This window comes from Tamandua tetradactyla, chromosome 18 (assembly GCF_023851605.1).
Source record: "Tamandua tetradactyla isolate mTamTet1 chromosome 18, mTamTet1.pri, whole genome shotgun sequence".
Lineage (NCBI taxonomy): Eukaryota > Metazoa > Chordata > Mammalia > Pilosa > Myrmecophagidae > Tamandua > Tamandua tetradactyla.
This window is the reverse complement of record NC_135344.1, coordinates 18423683-18447016: the sequence shown is the minus strand read 5'-3', so window position 1 is coordinate 18447016 and position 23334 is coordinate 18423683. Positions and strand designations below refer to the sequence as shown.

The following is a 23334-nucleotide window of genomic DNA, read 5'->3' as shown; positions in this document are numbered from 1 at the left end:
GTTTGTTGGCTAGGTTTTGATAAGATAGTGTGAAACTAAGTGTTTTGCCTTTCTCCTTTGAAATTCATAGTCAATTTATATTGGTAAAATGATTTAGCACACATATTAGGCAGTTTATCATTTTCTGTTAATAATTTTATTCCAAGGTTAACTATTTATTTTAGGAAACATTCTAGTTAACTTTGTTCAGACATACTATTATGAGAAAGAGTTAGCAGAATTCAGTTGCCCATTATAAAGTGGAAGAACTACTGAATTAAAGCATGCACAGAAAATATAAAACAAATAAGCATTTGTCAAACAAATGAAGCTGGAAAGAAACAAAGTCTATTTCATAAAAAATTTGGCCTGAAAATGGGCAAATGTGTAGATATCATTATTTGTGGATCCATATACATCTGTACATGTCTTTTCAGTGCTGCTTCAATTTTCATTTTTGTCTTATTATTTCTATACCTCTATCATATATGAATAATGTACAGTGAATTCCTCTACTATATTTGCTCATGCAAATAGTATGCAGTCACATGTAACTACTCACTGGCTTCAAGGTATGAAGGAAGGAAGAAGGAGAGACTTAGAGCTTAGAGGGTCACAAACTGCGCCATCATCCTTCCTTGTAGGAGGGAGAGCCACTTGAAAAATTGATTACTTTAAAAGTTAAGAATTCAGATCAGCATCATCAGGGTCTTTCCTTTAAAAAAAAAACTAGGGCTTCAAAACTTGAGTATGAGATAGATTTGATACTTAGAAAATTTTAAGCTCATTGAACAACTTGATTAGCTTGGAGATTTTGAAGGCTAGCAGAGTATCACAGATCATAATTGTGCCTAAACCAGTGATAAAAGACAAATGACTGCAATCCCTATCCCTTTTGATTTAATAACAATAGCTTAGAGATGGTAAATGTATGCAGTGTCATTTGCTGCTTTTTTAGCATCATTACTTTTCATATGTCTATGGTATTAATTACATGTTTTGTACAAGATTACATTTTTGTAAATCTATTTAATAGCAGCCAGCACTCCAATCTCAACTGAAAAGAGTTCTCTCTGATATAAACACATCGCACAATGATTACCAGCTCAGCATGGCCAATGGTCTTTTTGTGGAAAAAGTGTTTGACTTTCATAAGGTAAGTGAATTCTCCTGCAAGAGAAGGTTATTTTCACTCTTGACCTGAGCCTTGTTCAATATAACATCTGAATAAAGGCTCGTGATTTTCTTTTAAGCCATACCAAGGTGATTTTTTCTCTTGTTGCTAATAATTATATTCCCAGATATCTTCAAAATATCGTCACCCTATTTCCAACGTACAACTTTACTTTACCCAATTACTCCCCATATTTAGAGGCACCAGCTCTGAAGCAGATAGAGAACTTCCCCATTGGCAGTGATGTTAAGCTGTAATTGGGTGGAAGGTAGCAGACAGCCCATCTAGGGGCCCTCCATGGTAGTAGAAGAAAAAAATCCATCTCTTTTTATTGAGTTTTGGGTCGACTGGTACAGTTTGCACCAAAGTTCAGAGTTCTCCCACTCTACTTTTCGTTTTTCTCAGCCATGCCCTTTCATCTCTCCTTCTAGAGGTTACTATCCTTTCAGTTAGATCACTTAATGAAAGAGTCCTTGGTAGGAGGCATGGCCAGATAAGGCCAGCCTTTGGTAAAGGAGCTGTTCAGAGCTGACAAAGAGGCAGGGAAAGGTCTCACTTGGGGGTCAACAGACTAAGTTTTACTATTACTGTATGGAGTTTGTATTACCATTGCATTCATCATTTCATACTGCCCATCAAAAGACAGATGTGGCCCAGTATGCACTCTACATCCCACTATGCTCAACCCATGCTTTGGATCCATCACTGCTGGGACAACCAGAAGCTCTTTAACTTATTAGTACTATTCAAGTAAACACAGCATCCATGATTCTCTGGGCATGTTGGGTTATCCTTTGAATTCTACACTTCTCAAACAGCATCAAACTGCACCTCAGGAACATCTCCAGGCTTACCTCCATCTGTATCTTTGCCTGCAATGTGTTCCACCCAACTTTATTGCTCCTCTGTCTGTCTGTCACCCACTCAAATTCTTTTCCTCTTTCCAGTACCGTTCCCAATTCCATTGCAGCCTACCAATTATGAAGCTTAGCCCACATTTAAAAAATCTTCCCCAGAGAATTCTATGTCAGCTTTCTAAGCATCATCTTGTAGGTTCAGCCCCACCCTTTGGGTCTCTTTACTCCCATGTATGCTGCTGTGCCCCCAAGGGATTGCCAGCTTTTTATACCTGGGAGTTGATCTGTCTATCATGCTACTATATATAGCAGACTGACACGTTCCTTTTTCTGGAACTCAGTTTACGTAAAAAGAAATGAACCCAGAAGCATAGTATGGATGAAGTCTGATCAATAAAATAGAAAATATAGACACTGCCATTTTTCCTCCCCTAAATTTATAAGTATTACTACTGATCGTAAAAGTACTTTTGATTAAAAATCTAACTGTGAACTTTCAAACGTCCAGGTCAGTGCAAAGTTAGATAATCTCCAAGCTCATTCTATTTGGTTTTATAATGCTATGTTTTACTCACATTTGAATATTGATAAATCTAGTAGAACAGATTATGATAATATAAAAATTCTCTTTAAAAATGTAAGTTGTCCTTCAAGACCCAACCACCATCTCTGAGGTTTTGTTCTAATCCATGCTAAAAGTGCCTTGGGTCAGACCTCTGTAAATGCTATTCCATATTCCCCCAAATTCTGCCACCATTTTGGGTAACTTAAATTTCTCTATGGATGACCCTTCAAATTTTCTCCTTACAGTTTTCTAATCCTTTTTCCTTTTCATTTTAGTAACCGATGCCCAAGGTCACATCCTGGAATTAGCAATGCCCAGAACTTTTGCACTTCTGAAGTCTACCACTTCAGTTTCCCACTTTGTGGCCACAACATCCCAAATTTTTAATTATTTTACTCTTTCACTTCCACTTGACCTGGTCTTCAATTGGATCGGTTAGTCAGTTCCTTGGACCGCTCTCTTTTCTCTCAATCTATTAGCTCTCTTCGACCTTCATTTCCATCTCAAACTACTTTTAACCACTTAACCTCTCTTACTAATAGTACCCTCAGAAAAGCCTCCAGCCTGGATCAATCCCCCAGTTTCCTCCTGCTCTTATGCTGGGGCTACTGAGTAATACTTGTGGAAACCCTAAAAGTGGGAAGTTACTCCCACAAAGTCACGGTCTTGAATCCCAACTGGACTTTCTATAATGCCCATCAGTCGTCTCTTGATGCTTAGTAATGTCTTTCTTTCATTCCTCACAAGAGTTGTGAAAGCTTTCCTACTTCTCCGTATTCTCCAACAATCCCTTCCCCCTCATTAATTTCAGTGAAAGAATTTGTCTTCTTTGCTGATAAAATAGTGGCCATCAGAGAGGGGAACCCCTCAATCTCCTAACCCGTGTAAACTGATACCTTTTTCTCCTCCCATCATTTCACAGGAAAACAACAGTGTTCCTGATGATTAATTCCTCCAAGCTATGAACACTTTTTACTTTTATCTTATGTCTCTTTGTGTTCACCACTGTTGACTTTCCCTGAAATCCTCCTGTCTCATGATTCATATGGAATTGATTTCTCCTAGTTTTTTTACCTTTTCTTTTGGTGACTTCACCTTAATCTTCTTTGTTTATCTTGATTCCTCCACTCAGCTTAAAATTCTAGGGTTTTTTAAGGTTCTGACCTCAGGTATCTTCCATTTTCATTCTATCTTCTCACCCAGGGAGAGGTTATCTACTCTGACAGTTCATAGTCCTTGAATGTTGTCCTCCATACCTCTACAGCATTCCATAGCTTTAGGATGTGTCATTCCTTAGCCTTCAGCATTATGCTTTTCTCTATATCTGCCTACTGCAAGTCCTCACAGGCATCCATTAGTCCTTCAATTCACCATCTCTCCCACCCCCAGCTCTTCTCTTTTCCCTATGTTCTCTTTCAGTGAATGGGCACACCAGACATTGGGGTCATCTTTGACCCCTTCTTTTCCTTTACTTCCACAGTTCATTAGTAAAAAAGACCTATTGTGTCTGCCTTCTGTATTTTAAAATAAAATTTTTCTTGAAATAATTTGAAACTCACAGAGAAGTTGGAAGTATTGTAAAAGAAATATTTTCCTGAACCATTTAAGATACCTTATCACCCTGGAATATTTTGACGTGTAATTCCTACAAAAAACAAATGTTATTCTCTTTCATAATCACAATACAGCCATCAAAATCAGGAAATTAACAGTTATATTGCCACCAGCTAATCTTTACATCCCATTTGAGTTTCACCATTTTCTCCATTATCATCCCTTAATACAAAAGAATTTAGTTCAAAATGGTACCTTGAATTCAATTGTTATGTCACTTTGGTCTTCAATTTAGAACAGTCTCTTAGACTTTCCATGACTTTCATGATGTCAACACATTTGATGATTATTTTGAATGTTCAGTTTTTGGCCAGTTATTTTTTAGAATGTCCTTCAGCATGGGCATGTTTTTTTGTATGCTGTATGGCAAGGTCACATTTCATTCTTTTTCCATGTGGGTATCTCAGCATGGGTATTTAAATGTTTCTTTATAATTGAATTCAGTTTATGCATGTTTGACAGAAATATCACACTTTAATTTTATTGTCATTGCATCCTAGAAAGATTATGGTTCATCCATTGCTGGTAATATTAACTTTGATCACTTGATTAAAGTGAAAATGATGTCTGCCAGTGTTCTCTGCTGTAAAGTTGTTCTTTTTCCTTAGTAGTTAAGTATTTTATAACAAAGTACTTGGAGACTATGTAAATATCCAATTCTTGATAAAAAATTTGCTTACTTGTATGTTTATATTAACATGCACTCATGGCCTATTATTATCAGGATTGAAATAGGGGATATTACCATAGTGTGTACAGATACTAGAAACTAACCATATCAACTGTTTGGGGACCTGGGGAATACGGGAGGACATTTTAAGGTACAGATCAGTGAGGGTCAAAAACTCTCTGAAAACATGGACAGAGTGTAACTCTTGCTGCCCACACCCACCCTTTGAGGGAAATGGCAGCGGGGGGTCCTGATTCTTGCCTGGGGGATGGCTGTAGACTGGAGTGGCTGTGGGAGATCTCTGCCCAGGTACAGAGGGGGTCACATCTACCCCCATCAAAGCTGTCCTTCAAAAATGAGGAAGAGTTCAAAATATTCACAGATAAACAGAAGTTGAGAAGCTGGGGCACAAAACAGTTCTTCATAAATTTGAAAAGACTAAATATACAAAGCACTTTATCTGATCATAATGGAATGAAACTGGAAATCAATAACAAATGGACAACTGGAAAAGGCACAAATAAGTGAGGTAAAACAATATGCTCTTAAACAACCAGTGGATCAAAGAAGAAATTGTAAGAGAAACGGGTAAGTATCTTGAGTTAATTGAAAATGAGAATACAATGTATCAAAAATTATGGGTTACAGCAAAGGCAGTGCTGAGACAGTTATTTATGGCCCTAAATGCCTATATAAAAAAGGGTAGAAAGAACTAAAATGAATGACCTAGCTGAACAACTGGAGAAGCTGGAGAAAAAACAGCAAACTAATCCCAAAGCAAGCAGAAGGAAAAAATAAAGATTGGAGCAGAAATTAAAGTGGAGAGCCAAAGAAAAATAGGGAGAATGATTAAAACCATAAGTTGGTTCTTTGAGAAGACCAATAAAATTGATAAATCCTTAGCTAGATTGACAAAGACAAAAAGAAAGAAGCTGCAAATAAATAAAATCAGAAACAAGATGGGGGCCAAAGAAATAAAAAAGATCATTAGAGGTTACTGTGAACAACAGCTAGACAATTTAGATGAAATGTACAACTTCTAAGAAACATGTGAACAACCTGCTCTGACTCGAGAAGGAACAGAAGACCTCAAAAAGCCAATCACAAGTAAAGAAATTTTGAATCAGTCATCAAAAACCTAACAAAAAAGAACAGCCCAGGACAGGAAGGCTTCACAAGTGAATTTTACCAAGCATTCCAAGAAGAATTAATACCATTCCTGTTCAAACTCTTCCAAAAAAATGAAGAAGAGGGAATACTGCCTAACTCATTCTATGAAACCAACAGTACCATGATACCAAAGGTGAGTAAAGCTACTACAAGAAAAGAAAACTTCAGACCAATCTTTATAAGTAATCGATGTAAAAATCCTCAACAAAATATGCAATCAAATCCAACAGCATATTAAAAGAATTATACACCATGACCAAATGGATTTTATTACAGGAATGCAAGGGTGGTTCCACACAAGAAAATCAACTAATGTAATACACCACAATAACAAATCCGAAGGGAAAACCCATGATCATCTCAATTGGCACAGAAAAGGCATTTGGCAAAATTCAGCATCCTTTCATGACAAAAACACTTCAAAAGCTGGAAATTAAAGGAAACTTTCTCATGATGAAGGGCATATATGGAAAACCCATAGCTCACAGCATACTTAGTGGTGAGAGACTGAAAGCTTTCCCTCTAAGATTGGAAACAAGACAAGGATGCCTACTGTCATCATTGTTATTCAACATTGTACTAGAAGTTCTAGCTGGAGCAGTTAGGCAAGAAAAAGAAATAAAAGGCATCCAAATTGGAAAGGAAGAAGTAAAACTGTTGCTATTTGCAGATGACATGATCTTATATTTAGAAAATCCTGAAAGAAAAAACAAAACAAAACACCAAAGCAACTTGAGCTGATGAATGAGTTCAGCAAAGTGGCAGAATACAAAATCAACATGCAAAAATCAATGGTGTTTCTATACACTAGCAATGAGCTATCTGAGGAGGTAATCAAGAAAGAAATTCCATTTTCAATAGCAACTAAAAGAATCAAATATCTGGGAATAAACTTAACCAAGGATATAAAGGACTTGTACACAGAAAACTATAAAACATTGCTAAAAAAAAAAATCAAAGAAGACATAAATGAATGAAAGACATTCTGTGTTCATGAATCAGAAGGCTAAATGTCATTAAGATGTCAGTTCTACCCAAATTGATCTAAAAATTCAATGTAATAACAATCAAAATTCCAATAGCCTACTTTGTGTAAATGGAAAAGCTAATTATCAGTTTTATTTGGAAAGGTTAGGAATCTCGAATAGCTAAAAGCATTTTGAAAAAGAGGAATGAAATGAGAGGTCTCATGCTTCCTGATTTTAAAGAATATTATAAAGCCACAGTGGTCAAAGCAGCATGGTACTGGCATAAAGATAGACATATTGATCAATGGAATCAAACTTGAGAGTTCAGAAATAGGCGATCAGATCTAGGCTCAATTGATTTTGACAAGACTCACAAGTCTACTTAACTAAGACAGAATAGTCTCTTCAATAAATGGTTTTGAGAGAACTGAGTATCCATAGCCAAAATAATGAAAAAGGGCCCCTATCTCACACACCCTATACAAAATTTCACTCAAAATGAATAAAAGACCTAAGTATAAGAACGAGCACCCTAAAATTCCTAGAACAAAATGTAGGGAAACATCTTCAAGACCTACTGATAGACAGTTGTTTCTTAGATTTTTACATCCAAAGCACAAGCAACAAAAGAAAAAGTAGATTTTGGGATAGTGGTTACCTCAGAGATGGGGGTGGTGATTCATAGTGGTCTGACAGAAGCATGAAAGAGACGTCTACAATGTCAGCCATGTTCTCTCTCGGTAGCAGAGGTGGTTACTCGGCATTTTCATGCTGGGCAAACTTACCAAGCTGTACTTTGATTGATTCAGCCTGGGTCCCCAAAAGCAAAGCCTGAAATAAATGCTTACAGTTGAGCAACTTTTTCTGAGAGTTTGCCCCCAGGGAACATGGGAGATGGACACAAGGAGTGCAAGAGGAGCAAAGAGAGAATCAATTCTTAGATAAGTTGTTGACTTTGGCCTCTGCTATGACCAATTTGTTGTTCAAACTTGGGATTTTTTGAGAAATGTTATGAAATGTGTCTCAGGATGTCCTCTTGGGAAGAAAAGGGAAGCATTTGTATTTTAGCTCCCCTCCCCCACTGCTGTGATGGTACATTCACATGTGTACAGAGGAATCCTATGGGACCCCATCAACAGCACAACTGCAAGGACAGGCAGTAAAAGTTGCTGCAAGCCTGAGGTGAGATGCTGTCAGGTCAGAACCTGGACAAATTGGTCACTGCTTTCATGGCTGGAATAACAGGGTAGGCCAAGATGATTTGAAGGTGTCAAAAAGGGATTGGAAACACTTGGGACTTGTTTGCTTTTGTCATATATGCTACACTGAAATTTAAACAATTATTTTAAAAGTCTACAGATTTGGAGAAAACACAGTGCATCTGTGAGACAAAGGATTTATAAACAGAGCAAATGGGACATTCTTATGGATCTTTAAGAAAGTATCAAACTGTCCAACAGAAAATGGATGCTAAAGAGGTAGAAGCATTGAATATAAATGATTCTTTGGGCACATCTATTGCTAGTTAGGTATCTACGATATCTTTATATTAATAAAAATAAGTATTTCTTGAGCACCCATTAAGTGAAAGGCAAGGTTCTAGGTGATGGCAATACAATAATCATCAAGGTATGCACGATCCCTGACTTCAGAAAATTTACCACCTTGTGAAGGGCCCAGAAAATCTGAAATGTAAGTAAGATGCGGTATGATGACAGCTGTTAAGAAAAATGAAAGTGAAGAGGCTCTTACAGGACATAGGAAGGACTGGGAAGACTTCTCTCAAGACATCTACACTTGGAATGGTAAAATGAATAGGTTGAAACCATAAGATGAATGGATCATTCTAAGTAGGAGGAATGCTATGTAAAGGCCTCCAGTGAGAGGGAACACATGACACTTTTGAGGAGTTGTGTATGGCTGGAGATCCGAGTATGATGGGGAAAATAACTAGAAATGAGGTAAGTAACCTACAGAAAAGCTCTACAAGATTTTGTAGGCCAGGTTCAGAGGTTTGGCCAACAATTGGTTTTAATGGGTATTCAGCAGCAAAGGGTGACAAAAAACTACTTAAGAGGCTGTTTCAGTGTTTATGGTGAAAAAGCAGCGGCAAAGTCAAGGGACCTGGCCTTAGTCCTGATCTCCACTAGCATCCCCTAGTCCATTCCAGGGGAAGATAAAATCTAAGCTAAAAGTGTGCTTGCAGTGCAAATTCAATTTCAAATTCCCCTACTCCCCTTCCAGCCACATTTCCATATTTCTAACCACATTTCCCATCTTAACAGAGAAATGCTGGACCTTCCATTTTGAGGCATAATTGAGTCCTTGAACCAGGCAGTGGGAATGAAAAAAGCAAATTAAAAAACTGCACGTCTTAATGCTTAGTTGGTAGTGATTTGTACATATAAGAACTGTATGCTTATTTATAGAACTACATTGAGTGTGCCGAAAAATTATATGGTGCCTTCGTGGAACAAGTTGACTTTACAAATGATGTAAAAGACACCAGCTACAAAATTAATAAATGGATTGAACGTGAAACACATGGTGAGTGCAATGTCCCATTTTTCTGCATATCTTGTCCTTTATATGTGAGTACTGACAGCTGTCGACTTTAAAGCTGGGAGTCTTTTCTACATATAAAGAGCAGATCCTCGTAACCCAAAGTAGTGATTGTTGTTATTCAAAATTGCAATGTGGCTTTAAGTACTTTAATAATTTTAATGGTTTATACTTTTCAGAAATCTTGGTTTTTATATCAACTCATTTGATGTGATGTGAGACAAACAGATATTTTATGAGCATTTCATAAATTAATGATAAGCTGAGGTAATTTACTCAATCACAGTATCTCACACTCGTGAAAAAAAACTAAGAATGGTGTATGTGACATTGTCTTCAATGACCCCAACATAATAATTTATTCTAATGATCAATAATTTTTTAGGAATGGGGTGATTGCAATTTCTTACTATTTTTTCTTGGATTGGATCTTATTAAAATTATGACATTCCATTGTCTAAAAACATTTATTTAGATACTTTACCTTTTCCTAAAAGTTCTGTTGGAACTATTGATATCTCAACAAATTCACTCACATCTTTCTGTCCCTGACCCTCCCCACACTACCAGACCCATCCTTCTGAAACACAAATCTGATCAATTTTTCCCTTTCAATCATCCTTTGTCACCTTTGGGATAATCCAAAGCTCATATCAGACACTCAAGGGGCGTCATCCTCCCAGCTCTGTCCCCAGCCTTACCAACCTTGCTCTATGTACTGCATTAGAAAGAGTTGGGCTTTCTCCAAATACACTTTTTTAGGTTTCCGTGTTTTTTTGAATAAACAGTTCCTGCTCTAAGGAAGTCTTCCCTGCCTGCCAATGAACCCTCAGTTCAAGGCTGATGGCTCCAGACAGAGCTGGATGTCCCTAATAATTCTCCCAAAGCACACCGTGCACACCCTAACAGGGTGACACTACTGCCTTTCTGGTTGTTTGCCTCCTTTATACTAGGCTGTGGTCCAAGGATGGCATGGACAGCATCTTTCATCTTTATAATTCAAGTGTCCAAAATAGTGCATGGCAGCTTGCACAAACCTTATTAATGGAGTGAAAGAAGGAACAAACACTTTAAACGGAATGGATCTAAATTATATTTGAATGTTGTCGCAACCAGAGGTGCTTGGTCAAGGCAGTAAAGGCAGTTTGGTCCATTCACTTGGTGTATCAGCTAGGGTTCTCTAGAGAAATGGTATCAGCAGGAGATACATGTAAATATAAAATTTATAAAAGCAACTCACATAAACATGGGGATGTAGAGTCCAAAGTCTGTTGTAGGGCAGGCCGTGCGGCAGCTCTAATGAAGGTCCTCAACAAACTCTTGGGAGAGACTGGCTGGGCAACCGTGGGGATGTAAGAATCCAAGATCTGTAGGGCAACTCCAGTGAAGGTCCTTAACGAACTCTCAGGAGAGGCTGGCTGGCTGAAGCAGGAAGAGTGGTTGTCTTTTTTGAGTCCTCCTTAAAGGCCTTCTGGTGATTAGATTAAGTGTCACTCATTGCAGAAGACGCACCCCTTAGCTGATTTCAAACGTAATCAGCTGTGGATGCAGCCAATGTGGTCATGATTTAAGTCCAAGAAATGTCCTCACAGCAACAGACAGGCCAGTGCTTTCCTGACCAGACAACCGGGCACCACCACCTGGTGAAGTTGACATATGAACCTGCATGACACTTGGGTTTTTGGAACTCATGTCCATCCAATTTGTTTTTAAATATATATTGTTTAATTTGCCTTAATATTAGCATTTTTCTCTATTTATTTCTCAAAAGGCAAAATCAAGACCATTATTCCTGAAGGTGGCATTAGCTCCTCTGCTGTAATGGTGCTGATCAATGCTGTGTACTTCAAAGGCAAGTGGGAATCAGCATTTGCCAAGAATGAAACTCAAAATCACCGTTTTAAATCTCCCAAGGTATGCAAAGCTCCTCTTTAATTGATGAAAATTTTCCTCCCTATAGTATCCCTTTGCAGCAAGTTACACAGATAAGCACTGGGTTCACCATTTCTTGACCTGTTTCTTCTTCTGCTTTGTCAATACCATATGTGAATTTGCTTTATCAAATAAACTTTGTATTTTTTTTTTTAACAAACAAAAAACTATATTTCAGGTGCAGCTTCATTCAGTGTTCCAACATAGTTACATTACACTTAGGTATTATTGTGCTGTCCATTTTTGAGTTTTTGTATCTAGTCCTGTTGCACAGTCTGTATCCCTTCAGCTCCGATTACCCATTATCTTACCCTGTTTCTAACTGCTGCTGGTCTCTGTTACCAATGATATATTCCAAGCTGATTCTCGAATGTCGGTTCACATCAGTGGGACCATACAGTATTTGTCCTTTAGTTTTTGGCTAGACTCACTCAGCATAATGTTCTCTAGGTCCATCTAAACTTTGTATTTTAATGCTAATGCCAGTTGTGAAACACAGCTAAAGCAGTCCCATAAATTGACATTTCTTAAAAGTTGTTAAAAATTGAAGGAAGTACTAAAGTACGCATTTATTTTAAGATAGTCTAGTTTAAAGTCCTAAAAGTAGCAAATAGGACAAAATCCTACCTTTTATTTTCCATGAATCTAACTGTGGGGTCTACAATTAGATAATTTAACAGCAATTATTTTTCCTCAAAGTATTTATTTCCTTTAATAAAGGAAAAATTTATGTTAGTAAAGTTTTGTGTTGCCAAGGATAGCTTATCTATGTTTTATCATTTAGTTCTGCTTTAGATCTAAAACATTTTATTGCCAAACTTCATAAAATATATATTCTTGTTTATTGTATAATTTGCATGTAATACTCTCAGCATATTAGAAACATCAAAGAGAGAAATACCATGTTGGGTTTCTTACTTTGCTACATAGGATCTTTACTTAGTCAAGGCAACTTAACCACTATGGACCTCCCAATTCTCAGATGTAAAATAAAGTGATCCAATTTATTAACCTCTATAATTTCTTTCAATCAATTAGAGCTTCATGTTGAGGCAGGAAAATTCAGATTTAACTTTAAATTTAAATTTTATTTTTCTATTGGAAAATTCCATTGAAATGCTCCTTCAAAGTTTTTCACATCAGAGGTTTTAGAGACAGAGTGCAGAGAACTGACGAATTGAAAGATTACCGAGTGAATGAGGAGATGGGAAATAAAGGTCTACCTAGGCATATTGCATCTTCAGGTATGAAGAGCCTTTGGTAGACATGAGAAGAGACTGAGCTCAGAGTGGATCTGTGGCAAGGAAGCACATTATACTTGGCAGCATGGGCTTATGTCTGGCAGGTGGCATGGAGGGCAGATCTGACAAGCCAGTTTATTATGTAGGTATCTGTAAGAATAAAGAGATAGATGCAGAAATGTTTTAAAAATTATATATGAAAAGGTAATAAAGCATAATAACTCCTAATAAAACATAACTCTGTTCAATGGAGATATTATCTGTATAATTATAATATGAAGTGCATTAGGCAGTACTAGGATTTTAGTGGCTGGGCATAACAATGAAGACAGGGTTGGGATGCAAGTATTTTTTTTCACTCTTTCCTTCAACTCTGCCTTCCAGTAGATTGTGTTTTACAGTGGATGATAGTTGTTGACTCAGTTCCTCAATGAAGACAAAGCGTGCCTGTCTCCTTCAGATTTTCTTCTAAAGAAGTTTTATTTGAAAAAAGTTTTTACTACATAACACCATTATTTTGAATTCTCTTCCTGTTAGTTCACATACCTCTTAAAACTATAATATATGCTTTATAACATAACACGCTATGGACTTTTTTACTGATGTCAATTGTGGTTCTATCACCTTAAAAATTGGTAAAATCACCTTTGCTAAATAGTCTAAATTCAGGTTTCCTCTCAACTGTGTGATTCTTTCCCTGCCCATTGGAAATGAGATGTCACCGGGACATGTGGAGCCCCATTAAGTACCAGGCTCAATTCAGCTCATCTGTCTGGATAGTTACGGGACAGTTTCTCCTTCATTGCTACGAGACTGTTCCTTCTGAGGTTTGGACTCCTTGTCAACAAGGGTAACCTTACATAATATCTATTAGGAAAAGGATGGTTTATTATACTTCATGGTGTTTTTAAGTCCACAAGATTTGAATCTTGTTTTGTCATCTGTGTTTTGTTATACTGTGTTTCTCCCATTAATTTAGGGGATATTGTCCAGTATTATGCAATATTTTTTTTACAAGACCTCATTCTTAAATTGTGTAATTTAATAATACTGTTCTATACTTTGTTTCTGATAAGAGAAAAATGTGTAACATTCATTTTTAATTTTAATTCTATTGAAAAAATATTTGTTACTTATTGTATAAACATTTTCTGATAAAACACTAAAAGAAGTCTGTGTTCTAAGTGATAGATACATTGACTCAAATAATCCTCTTGACAATCTCATGTAATAAGGACTATAGTCACCCCCATTAAATAGATGAGGAAATGGAGGCACAGAGGTGAACTAACTTGCCCAAGGACACACAGCTGGAAAGTTTTAAACTCAAGAAGTCAAGCTCAGAGTCTGTGCTTTTATCACTAAATTATACACTGATATGACTGTTGTTGGGAGCATGTCAGGAAAAACCTACAGTACCTACTGAACAAAAAGTCAGGCATTTGGAAGAAAATATTTGGAAACCACATATCCAATATGGGTTTAATATCCAGAATATATAAAGTCCTGTAACTCAACAGTGAAAAGATACACAGCTCAATTAAAAATTGGGCAAAAGCCTTGAATAGACATTTTTTCCAAAGAGGATATGTAAACGGCTAAAAAGCACATGAGAAGATGCTCAACATCACTAGCTATTAGGGAAATACAAATCAAAGCCACAGTGAAATAATCATTTCCAAGTCACTAGAATGGCTATTACTAATATTAAAAAAAAAAGAAAATTACAAGTGCTAGAGAGGATGTGGAGAAATAGAAACACTCATTCACTGCTGGTGGGACTTTAAAATGGTGCATTCGCTGTGGAATGCAGTTTAATGGTTCCTCAGGAAGCTAAAAATAAAGTTACCATATGACTTGGCAATCCCCCTACTGGGTATATACCCAAAAGAATTGAAAGCAGGAATTAGAATGGATATTTACAAACTTATGTTCATAATAACATTATTCATAATTTCCAAAAGATAGAAGCAACCCAAATGTCCATCAACAGGTGAAGGGATAAACAAAATATGGCATATACTTATGAAGAATATTATCTAGTCATAAATAATGCATGTGACAACATGGGTGAACCTTGAGGACATTATGCTGAGTGAAATAAGCCAGGCACCAAAGATTATATATTGTATAATCTCATTGATATGAACTAGTTATAATAAGCAAACTTGTAGTTAGAATCTAGAATATAGGTTTCCAGGAGATGGATTGGGGGAACAGAATGGGGAGCAGGTGCTTAATTTGTATAGAATTTCTATTTATGTTGGCTATAAAGGTTTGGAAACGGATGGAGGTGATGGTAGCACATGATAGCAAGTGGAATTGACAGTACTGAATTATGTGTGTGAATGTGATTGAAAGGCAATGTTTTGGGTCATGTACATTATAGAATGAAAGTCAGAAGATAAAACATGGGACTGTCTAACACAGTGAACCCTCTTGTGATGATGGGCTGGGATTAACAGCATAAGAATATTCTTTCATAAATTATGATGAATGTATGAAACTAATACAAGGTGCTAATAGTAGATGGTACACGGGAAAAATACACCTAATAGTACTATTTAAATATTCTCTCATTGATTTTTGACAAAGGTACCACACTAATGGGAAATGTCAACAGTAGGGGCAAATATGGAGATGCTCTACTTTTTACATGACTTTTTCTGTAAACTTACAACTTTTCTAATTAAAATAAAATCGGAGGGTGCACGGGTGGGTCAGTGGTAGAATGCTCGCCTTTCATGCGGGAGACCCGGGTTTGATTTCCGGACAAAGCACCCCCCCGAAAAAAAAAAACAAAATTGGAAACAAAACAAAAACATCATGTTGAGTGAAAAAAGCAGACATGAAGTACTTTATATTGTATGATCCATTTATATAAAATGTAAATATAAATAAATCTATAGAGACAAAATAGATTAGTGGGTTATATAAGGCTGGGGAAGGATAGAGAAATTGAGAGGTGACTGCTAAGGGATATGGGGTTTTTCTTTTCAGAGAAATGAAAATATTCTAAAATTGATTGTGGTGAAGAATGCAAAACTGTGATTATACTAAGAGCCATTAATCGTACACTTCAGATGGATTGTATGGTACAGTGAATATGTCTCAATAAAACTGCTTTTGGAAAAGAAAAACAGCAAAAAACCCAAAGCAAAGTATCAGGCGCTGTTCTGATGATATCTGGTCAGTAAGTGAAATGTGGTGGGATTATAAATATTTATTTGTGGCTTGGCTTTCAGTGTCCTGGGAAAGCAGTCCGCATGATGCATCAAGAAAGGATGTTCAAATTGTCCATCATTAAAGAGCCAGCCATGCAGATTCTCGAACTTAAATACCATGGTGGCATAAGCATGTACATTCTGCTGCCTGAGAGTGAGCCATCCCAGGTGAATTACTACTGCCATTTTTCCTATTGGGGAAGAAGACATTTGGGATATTGTTGATTGTGCTTTCATCCTTTAGGATTTCAGGTTGTTGAAATATTAGAGACTTTATTGTTCATTTATCACACAAATATTTAAGGAGTACCTACCATGTGACAGACACCATTCTAGAGGTTGAGAATGACTTACCTCCACTTAGCATAATTTTAATCTTTAAAATTTGGGCCCTCTTAAGAGGCATGAGCGTCGGACTTCTCAGCATTGGCCTTGAAAATGGTCTTTAATGTATTATCGAAAGTTTGATAGCATCTTTAGGCAGGTGCAATATGATGGATTTTTGGAGTCTTGGGCCTTTGAGAATTAAAATGTAGGGTCTCAGTCTGCTTCTGTGTCTCTAAAGTAAAGCAGAAGGTAGGGGTTGTCCTGATGCAGAAGGAGCAGAAGGTAGGGGTTGTCCTGATGCGGGAGGAGCAACAGATCAGCAAAGTGAGTGCAAAGGCGACCGGGAGCCATTACTAAATCTCAGATCCTGCGCTTCCTTTGGCCTTTACTCTTCTTTTCCTGAATTAGGGGAAAGTTGAGTCTGTAACTTGCTCTGCCAAAAGCCTATAGCTCATCTTCTTTCTCTGAACTCCTAACAAAAATGAATAATAGAACATAGTTTACTGGGCACCAACTATGGGCCACGGTCTGGGATATATGCTTCATTTATTTTACTGTTTTTGAGCCTCACAGTAGCCAAATGAAGTAGGGAAAGGAGGCTTATGGAATTAAATCAATTTATCTAATAGTAATATATATACAAATATGTGTGTATTCATAAGTTAGTAAGTGCAAGTACACACACACACAAACACATACAGAAAATGAGTTACCCTACAAAGTTACAGCTACAGTTTTCAGTATGTTTTGTTTTGATATGAAAATAATGAAAGCTTACTGTAAAATAATTTGAAAGTAAAAAGAATATAAAAAAATTGATGCTCCTACCCAGAGGCATTATTTCTACTGATCTTTTCCTATGATTTAAATACACTATTTAAAAACTTCGGAAAAAAGGTTTTTGCATAGAAAAAGACCATGGAATTATTATAATGACTTATGTCCAGTTTAATTTTAACAAATTTTTGGACACAAAAATAATTATAAGCTTGGCATTGTTAAATCTGAAGTGTGGACAATATAAAATATGGATCCTTATATGAAAATTATTGGTCATCTTTATGACAATCAGATTTTAGCTCACATCAATTATTTTAATTTCAAATAAGCTACAAAACCACTCGATGAAACAAACACTAGATTACCTAAGGATGTGTACTTGCACTTACTAACTGATATGTCTATTCTATAATAGATTGACCTAATAATGTATGTTCATACTAGTATGAAACTCAAAATAGAAAATATTACAGATTAACTACAAACTGGAAACGTTCGACACAAAAATTTAAATGAGATTAAATTTGATTGTATAAATGTAGGTCCTTGATAGGAAGATAAGAATGTTTAATATGAAAAGCTGTTTAGGATTCAAGTGAGTCTGAATTTGAGTAGGAATGTCCGTATAGCTACATGATTTGTAAACATTGTTCATGAAAAACCTTCCCGTTATAAATTATCTGGATGATCCATGGCCAATCCTCAGTTTGTTTGAATTGGTGGACTTGAATTTCAAATCACTTGGAGTGGTGTTGGGGAGAGAAAGGTAGGCCCTCAGCTGTGCCACTAAGTGTCCTGGCTGTACAGCCTGGGCAAATTCCTCTGCATTTTCTTGAGCTTTTGTTGCCTCATCTGTGGAGGAGGGGAGTGGATCTGGAGCTATGCCTCCCAGGCGGTGTGGGTGACTGTGCTGGGAGCTATGGATCACCCAAACCCTCGGGGCCAGAGCTCTGGGTGCCTTGCCTCAGGCCACCTGTGGTTCTTTTGGTTTATTCCTGCAAGCTGTCTTTGCCTTTCACAATGGGGAAATGGTTAGGAGACACAGATTTAAATGAACTCCTTGCTCCTTGACAATCTGTTTCCCTAATTCTTCACCTGTCTACTCTTCCACTTTGGCTATATCCATATTCATTTGTGGCTAGAGAACAGAAAACATGCTGAAAGACAAGTAAGTCACATTTGCCAGAGCAGATCAAATTAAAAGTTATATTTGCTAAAAAAGTATTTGAACTCTGGTCATCATGTCCCCTGACTCCCCAGGATCCATTCGCATGCTTAAACACAAATATCCAGAGGGGTTGGTGAAGAAAATTATGGAAAACCTATTATCTTTGTAGTTGTGGATTCACCTGTTTTTAATCATCTAATTCTAAATTGTCTTTTAATTTTCTTCCTACAGATCGAAAAGAAACTGACCTTTCAGAACCTCATGGACTGGACCAATCCAAGAAAAATGACCTCTCAGCATGTTGAGGTGTTTCTCCCTCAATTCAAGATAGAGAAAAATTATGAAATCAAACACTATTTAAAAGCTCTGGGCCTAAGAGATATCTTTGATGAATCCAAAGCAGATCTCTCTGGTATAGCTGCTGGAGGCCGTCTGTATTTGTCAAACCTCATGCACAAGTCATACATAGAGGTTACAGAGGAGGGCACAGAGGCCACGGCTACCACGGGAACCAATGTGGTAGAGAAGATGCTCCCTGAGTCTGCGGTATTCATAGCCGATCACCCCTTCCTGTTTGTCATCAGGAAGGGTGACATCATCTTGTTTAGTGGTAAAGTCTCTTGCCCTTGAAACTCCAGTTGGTGGCTACCCCATAGTCCTGCCACATTAAGGAACCACCACAAATGAATGAATAGATTTGGGTTTGACTGGGAATGCGTGGTGCTTCCTTTGACTTTATTTCCCCCTATAATTGGTGAACAGATGCTATTGGTGAATTGACCCATCTCAGACATTTAGTTGATTGTCCTGATACCTGCTCCGAGCATTTCTCCCAGTACATGCCTCGCCCATACCTAATTTCATTGTATTACTTCCTACACTTACATCTGCCACTTTCTGCTGATCCATATATACATCTGTGTGTGCATGACATCTGGGAGCTGTGGAGAGCGCCTCTGGAAATGACATGCTGCCCCTGAATCTCTTTTTGCAACTCTATAGTTATCACAGATACTCTAGTATCACTGTAAATGATCTAGGAAGTAAGCCCAGCTGCTGGAAATAAATTGTAGGATAATTTTCCTTGCTGTGACCTACAAAAACATTGGATTTGACTCTAACACATCCGATTTGAAATCAGAGTATATTGAAAGATGCTAAAAAACAGGAAGTTGAAATTGGGGTCAACCAAAATCTTTCATTCATAATATCAAGTTGACATCCTTTGACCTTTCCTTGATATGGACTTACTATGTACATAGTTTTTCAAATATCAAATGTCTTTTAATGGTTGGCAGTTATATTATTTCAAATGCTGCATAGTTTATAAATTTTTTCTCTATTTATCAGAATAAAGAAATACAACATACTTGTACAGCGTGGTTGTTCTCCTCTGATTAAAGTGAGACTTTCAGTCCTTTTTTTAATTTTCTAGGTGAATGCAAGGAAATAATGAAAAGAAAGAATGCTTTTCAAATATAGATCTGATTTGCTTCAATGATGCTAATTTATTGAATCTTGAAGTTATGTTTAAAGATACTTATGTAGGCTAGTGAGCTTATTTTAAACAGTAGGACTTGAATCCACAAGGGAAAAGCACTTTAGATTTGTGTGTATGAATATTTATAAAAAGCATAAGTAATTTTACAGTACAGATTTATAGGATTTTATTAACAACAGCAGCTATTTATTGTGTCTTCATCACAAAAGACTGTGACATGAACAGGCACTAGCTAAATTGGCCTACCTTGTAGGTGAAGTAGTCCAAAGCATGGCCCTGGGGTTCTTGCAGACATATAATTTTCAACAAATATTGCAAAATCCATGAATATGGTATGAATGAATAAATACAACATGATCTGAAAGATATAGAAGTGCCCTGACCAAAATATGTAAACCAATGACATGCCACACCTGATATAACTGTCATGTCTTTCAGGGACCTTTCTAGAAGGTATACTTTACTGGTCTGTGGTCTTATGTTGTTTGGGAGAGATTGATTTTGTTTTCCTGATTAACCTTGTTCCCATCTATTGTCATTCAAAAATAATCTATCCCACAGGGAGTGGGATATGGAGAACACATTCTGATGGTGGTCTGGTCATTCAGAAGTGTGGACATTCTTCTCTACTGAGTGCTCTGGGCAGCCTTGGTAGGGCTCAAAGCCACTGAGGTTTGAAGTGACCATTAGACAGAATGAAAGTCAGGATAGTAAAGGACCACTGAATACAAGCTTTCCCTACAACATTGGTCAGTTGGTCCTGCCCACAAGCTCACCTTCCCACTCCTGCAGAGAAGGGCTGTATTTATCCAGCCATGATCTAGGCTTAGTGTTGGTGCAACTTTCATAAGCTTGAAACATCTCTTGAACCTATGGCAGCTGTGGCAGCATTGATGTTTTCTACTGAACATGGTCAGTAAACAGGAGACCAAACGGTAGCAAAGTTAACAGCTGTTCAATTCCTCTATTAACACTGGGCTTCCTGCCTCTTATGGCAACATCCACACATTATTAATTTTTGTATCCCTACAGTCCCTTGTACAACACGTGACCTATAGCAGGCACTCAATATGTTTCTCAAATGAATATAGCCATTAGACCCAAGAGTGTGATTCAGGAAAAAGGTAAGAACCCAGGGACCACTATAATATTAGGCCAAGTCACTGATCTTGTAAAGGATTTCTTTTTACACATTTGATGATGTTTTTTACCTCAGGGTCACATTTCTTCACCTTCTTAATAATCGTAAGTCCATCCAAAGCTCTTCTCTTACTCAAAATTCTCTCTGTATATGATCCCATTCAGTTGCATGGCTTCAATAGTCATGACACCCATCTGTTGTTTAACTTCATTCAAATCCACAATTGGCTCCTGAACAAATCCACCTAAATGCCCTACAGTTAAACTGAACCTACCCAAGTTCAAACACATCACCTTCCTCCTTGAGCATGCTGTACTATCTTGGCCACCCACTTTTGTTTCAGGACCTAATATTGTCTAAAATCTCAGGTTCAAAATTACAATGCTGTCTTTTTATTCTCCCTCTTTTTCACATCCAGACTGTTCTTTGGTCTTACCACTGAAGTGTCCATGGTTATCTCCTCTTTTCTTCTTTCCACTAACACTGCCCTTCTTTAGGTTGTCTTAGTTCTCTAGGTGGGTCTCATATTCCGTCTGCTTGCCCCTTGTGACTCTTCGTTCCCCTCCTACATTTAAACCCAAAGCTATGAAGATGCCCTTTTGTGTTTTCTTCTGCAAATGCCGGTTATTTTCCTAAAACACAGATTGCATAATCTCCTTTCTCACTACCTCGAGATGGAGTCTGATCTCTCTCACAGAGCATCCACAACCTTCCATAACTTTACCCTTACCTCCCTTCTGTTCAGTTTCACCACTATCCATGAAGCACTCTAACCTCTAGGCACCCTGTACTATCTGAAACCCAAATCCACCATTTTATATTGTTTGGTCTGTCCCCTTTGACTATCATGTTCTCTCCTGTCTTTGCTTGATGATGGCCACTCTTGTTCAGGAACCTGATGACATTTACATTCTTTGTGGAGACTGCGACTTGATTGGACTCATATAATACATTGTGTATTCTTTAAGAGACCTGTGCTCAAATTTCTTGCTACATTTTGCTTGTGTGCTACACGTGTGTGTGTGTAGGCGAGTGTTGGTGTGTCTCTACGTTTTAAATTCTTTAAGGTCAAGGTCTGCATATGGCAGGTATCCCGCTCTCATTTTAAAGGAATAATTTCCATAAGGTCCTAAGAAAAGGACAAAATTAAACAGCAAGTGCAAATGCAGACACTGAGGCCAGATTCAGGAACCGGTGCCAGTTCTCATTCCCACTTGCAACAGTGGCTGCTTGGCGACATTGGTGTTCTGTGAGTCACCTGGAAAAGCCTATTTAAGGCAAGATCTCCATGGTCAGGGAAAGAGCACTGTTGACTCTTCTATTTCTAAAGGAGCATGAAGAACCTTTTCACACTGATCTTTCAATGGAGAGGAGGAGTGTTATGATATCATCTTCATCATCTCCATCATCATTATCACTGCTTTCTTATTTACAAAACACTGTCACACACCTCATCTCAATTCTCACCACATTCCTGTACATTGGGAGTTATTTGTTACTATGATTATTATTCTAATTTCATGAAAAAAGTAAGGTTCAGAGGTTAGGCAACTGCCCAAGATCACATGTGCCCCTTCCCTGGTGGCCTGTTGCCTTGGACATCATCCTGATGTCCATCATTCCTTGTGCCTTGGCCGTGCTCAGAAAAGCACATGACTCATGTCGCAACACCTCACAGTGCTGCCCCTTGCTTGGTGGGCCTCCCGATTGATCTGAGTGTGTCTGATGACCTCAGGCTTTGCAGGCAGATCCATAGTCAGATGGCTGTGGATCCTTATGCTGGGGTCACGCACACGTTGAGGTATCTCTCCTTTAGCTAGATATCATTTCTCCTAATAGTAAACTCCTTGAGTGTTTATATAATAATAGTACCAACAATAATAATAATGGTATAGACTCTCCTAATAATAACTCTCCCAAGTATAAGCTCCCTTTCCATTCTGCTTCCTTTGTAATTTCTCCCCAGCATGTTCTGTATCCTTTACTGATCAATAGAGTCGACTCATCAACCAGACAAGCAGCACATGTGTCTTTAGCATGTGGGCATCTCTCAATCCTGTTTCATTTCTATCCCTAAAGAAGAACCTAGAATTTGTGACGGTCCATGGCTACAATAACTTTCACAAGCATGATCCTTCCCTTAGACGGCAGCAGCATCTTCAAGAAGAGAAGACCACAGAGAGGTTACCTAAAGGACAGGTGACAGGCAGGCTAACAACATAATTGTGTCTGCAGACCTGCCTTTGATCTGCCTTCCTCCTCCTCCCTGTCCCTTGCCTAGAGCCTCATGAACCAAAACAGGAACCTCATTGTCCTCCATGTAGAACATGTGAGAACACTTCAGGGAAACCAAAGTGACTAATGCTTTATGAATTGTTTGAGTTTTATTACTGTTTTGCAATTAAAAAAAAGCAAAATACTATGCCTCACTGTAATTGATACCTTGGTAAGAAGGAAAAGG

The 23334-nt window shown here is 37.6% G+C and overlaps 1 protein-coding gene across 2 annotated transcripts in view; it reads left to right on the top strand.

Annotated features, from left to right (window-relative positions):
* The window catches only part of SERPINB7 (serpin family B member 7), a 62709-nt gene extending 43118 nt beyond the window's left edge, over positions 1–19591 (top strand). The window contains exons 4-8 of one of the 2 annotated variants that reach the window (XM_077136122.1): positions 1019–1135; positions 9427–9544; positions 11331–11473; positions 15978–16124; positions 18463–19591. In XM_077136122.1, coding sequence (XP_076992237.1) covers positions 1019–1135; positions 9427–9544; positions 11331–11473; positions 15978–16124; positions 18463–18861 — 924 coding nt within the window. In that variant the 3' untranslated portion in view covers positions 18862–19591. Of the gene's footprint in view, positions 1–1015; positions 1136–9426; positions 9545–11330; positions 11474–15977; positions 16125–18462 lie in introns of both variants that reach the window. The other variant, XM_077136121.1, reaches the window with a different exon arrangement.
* The last annotated feature ends 3743 nt before the right edge of the window (positions 19592–23334 follow it).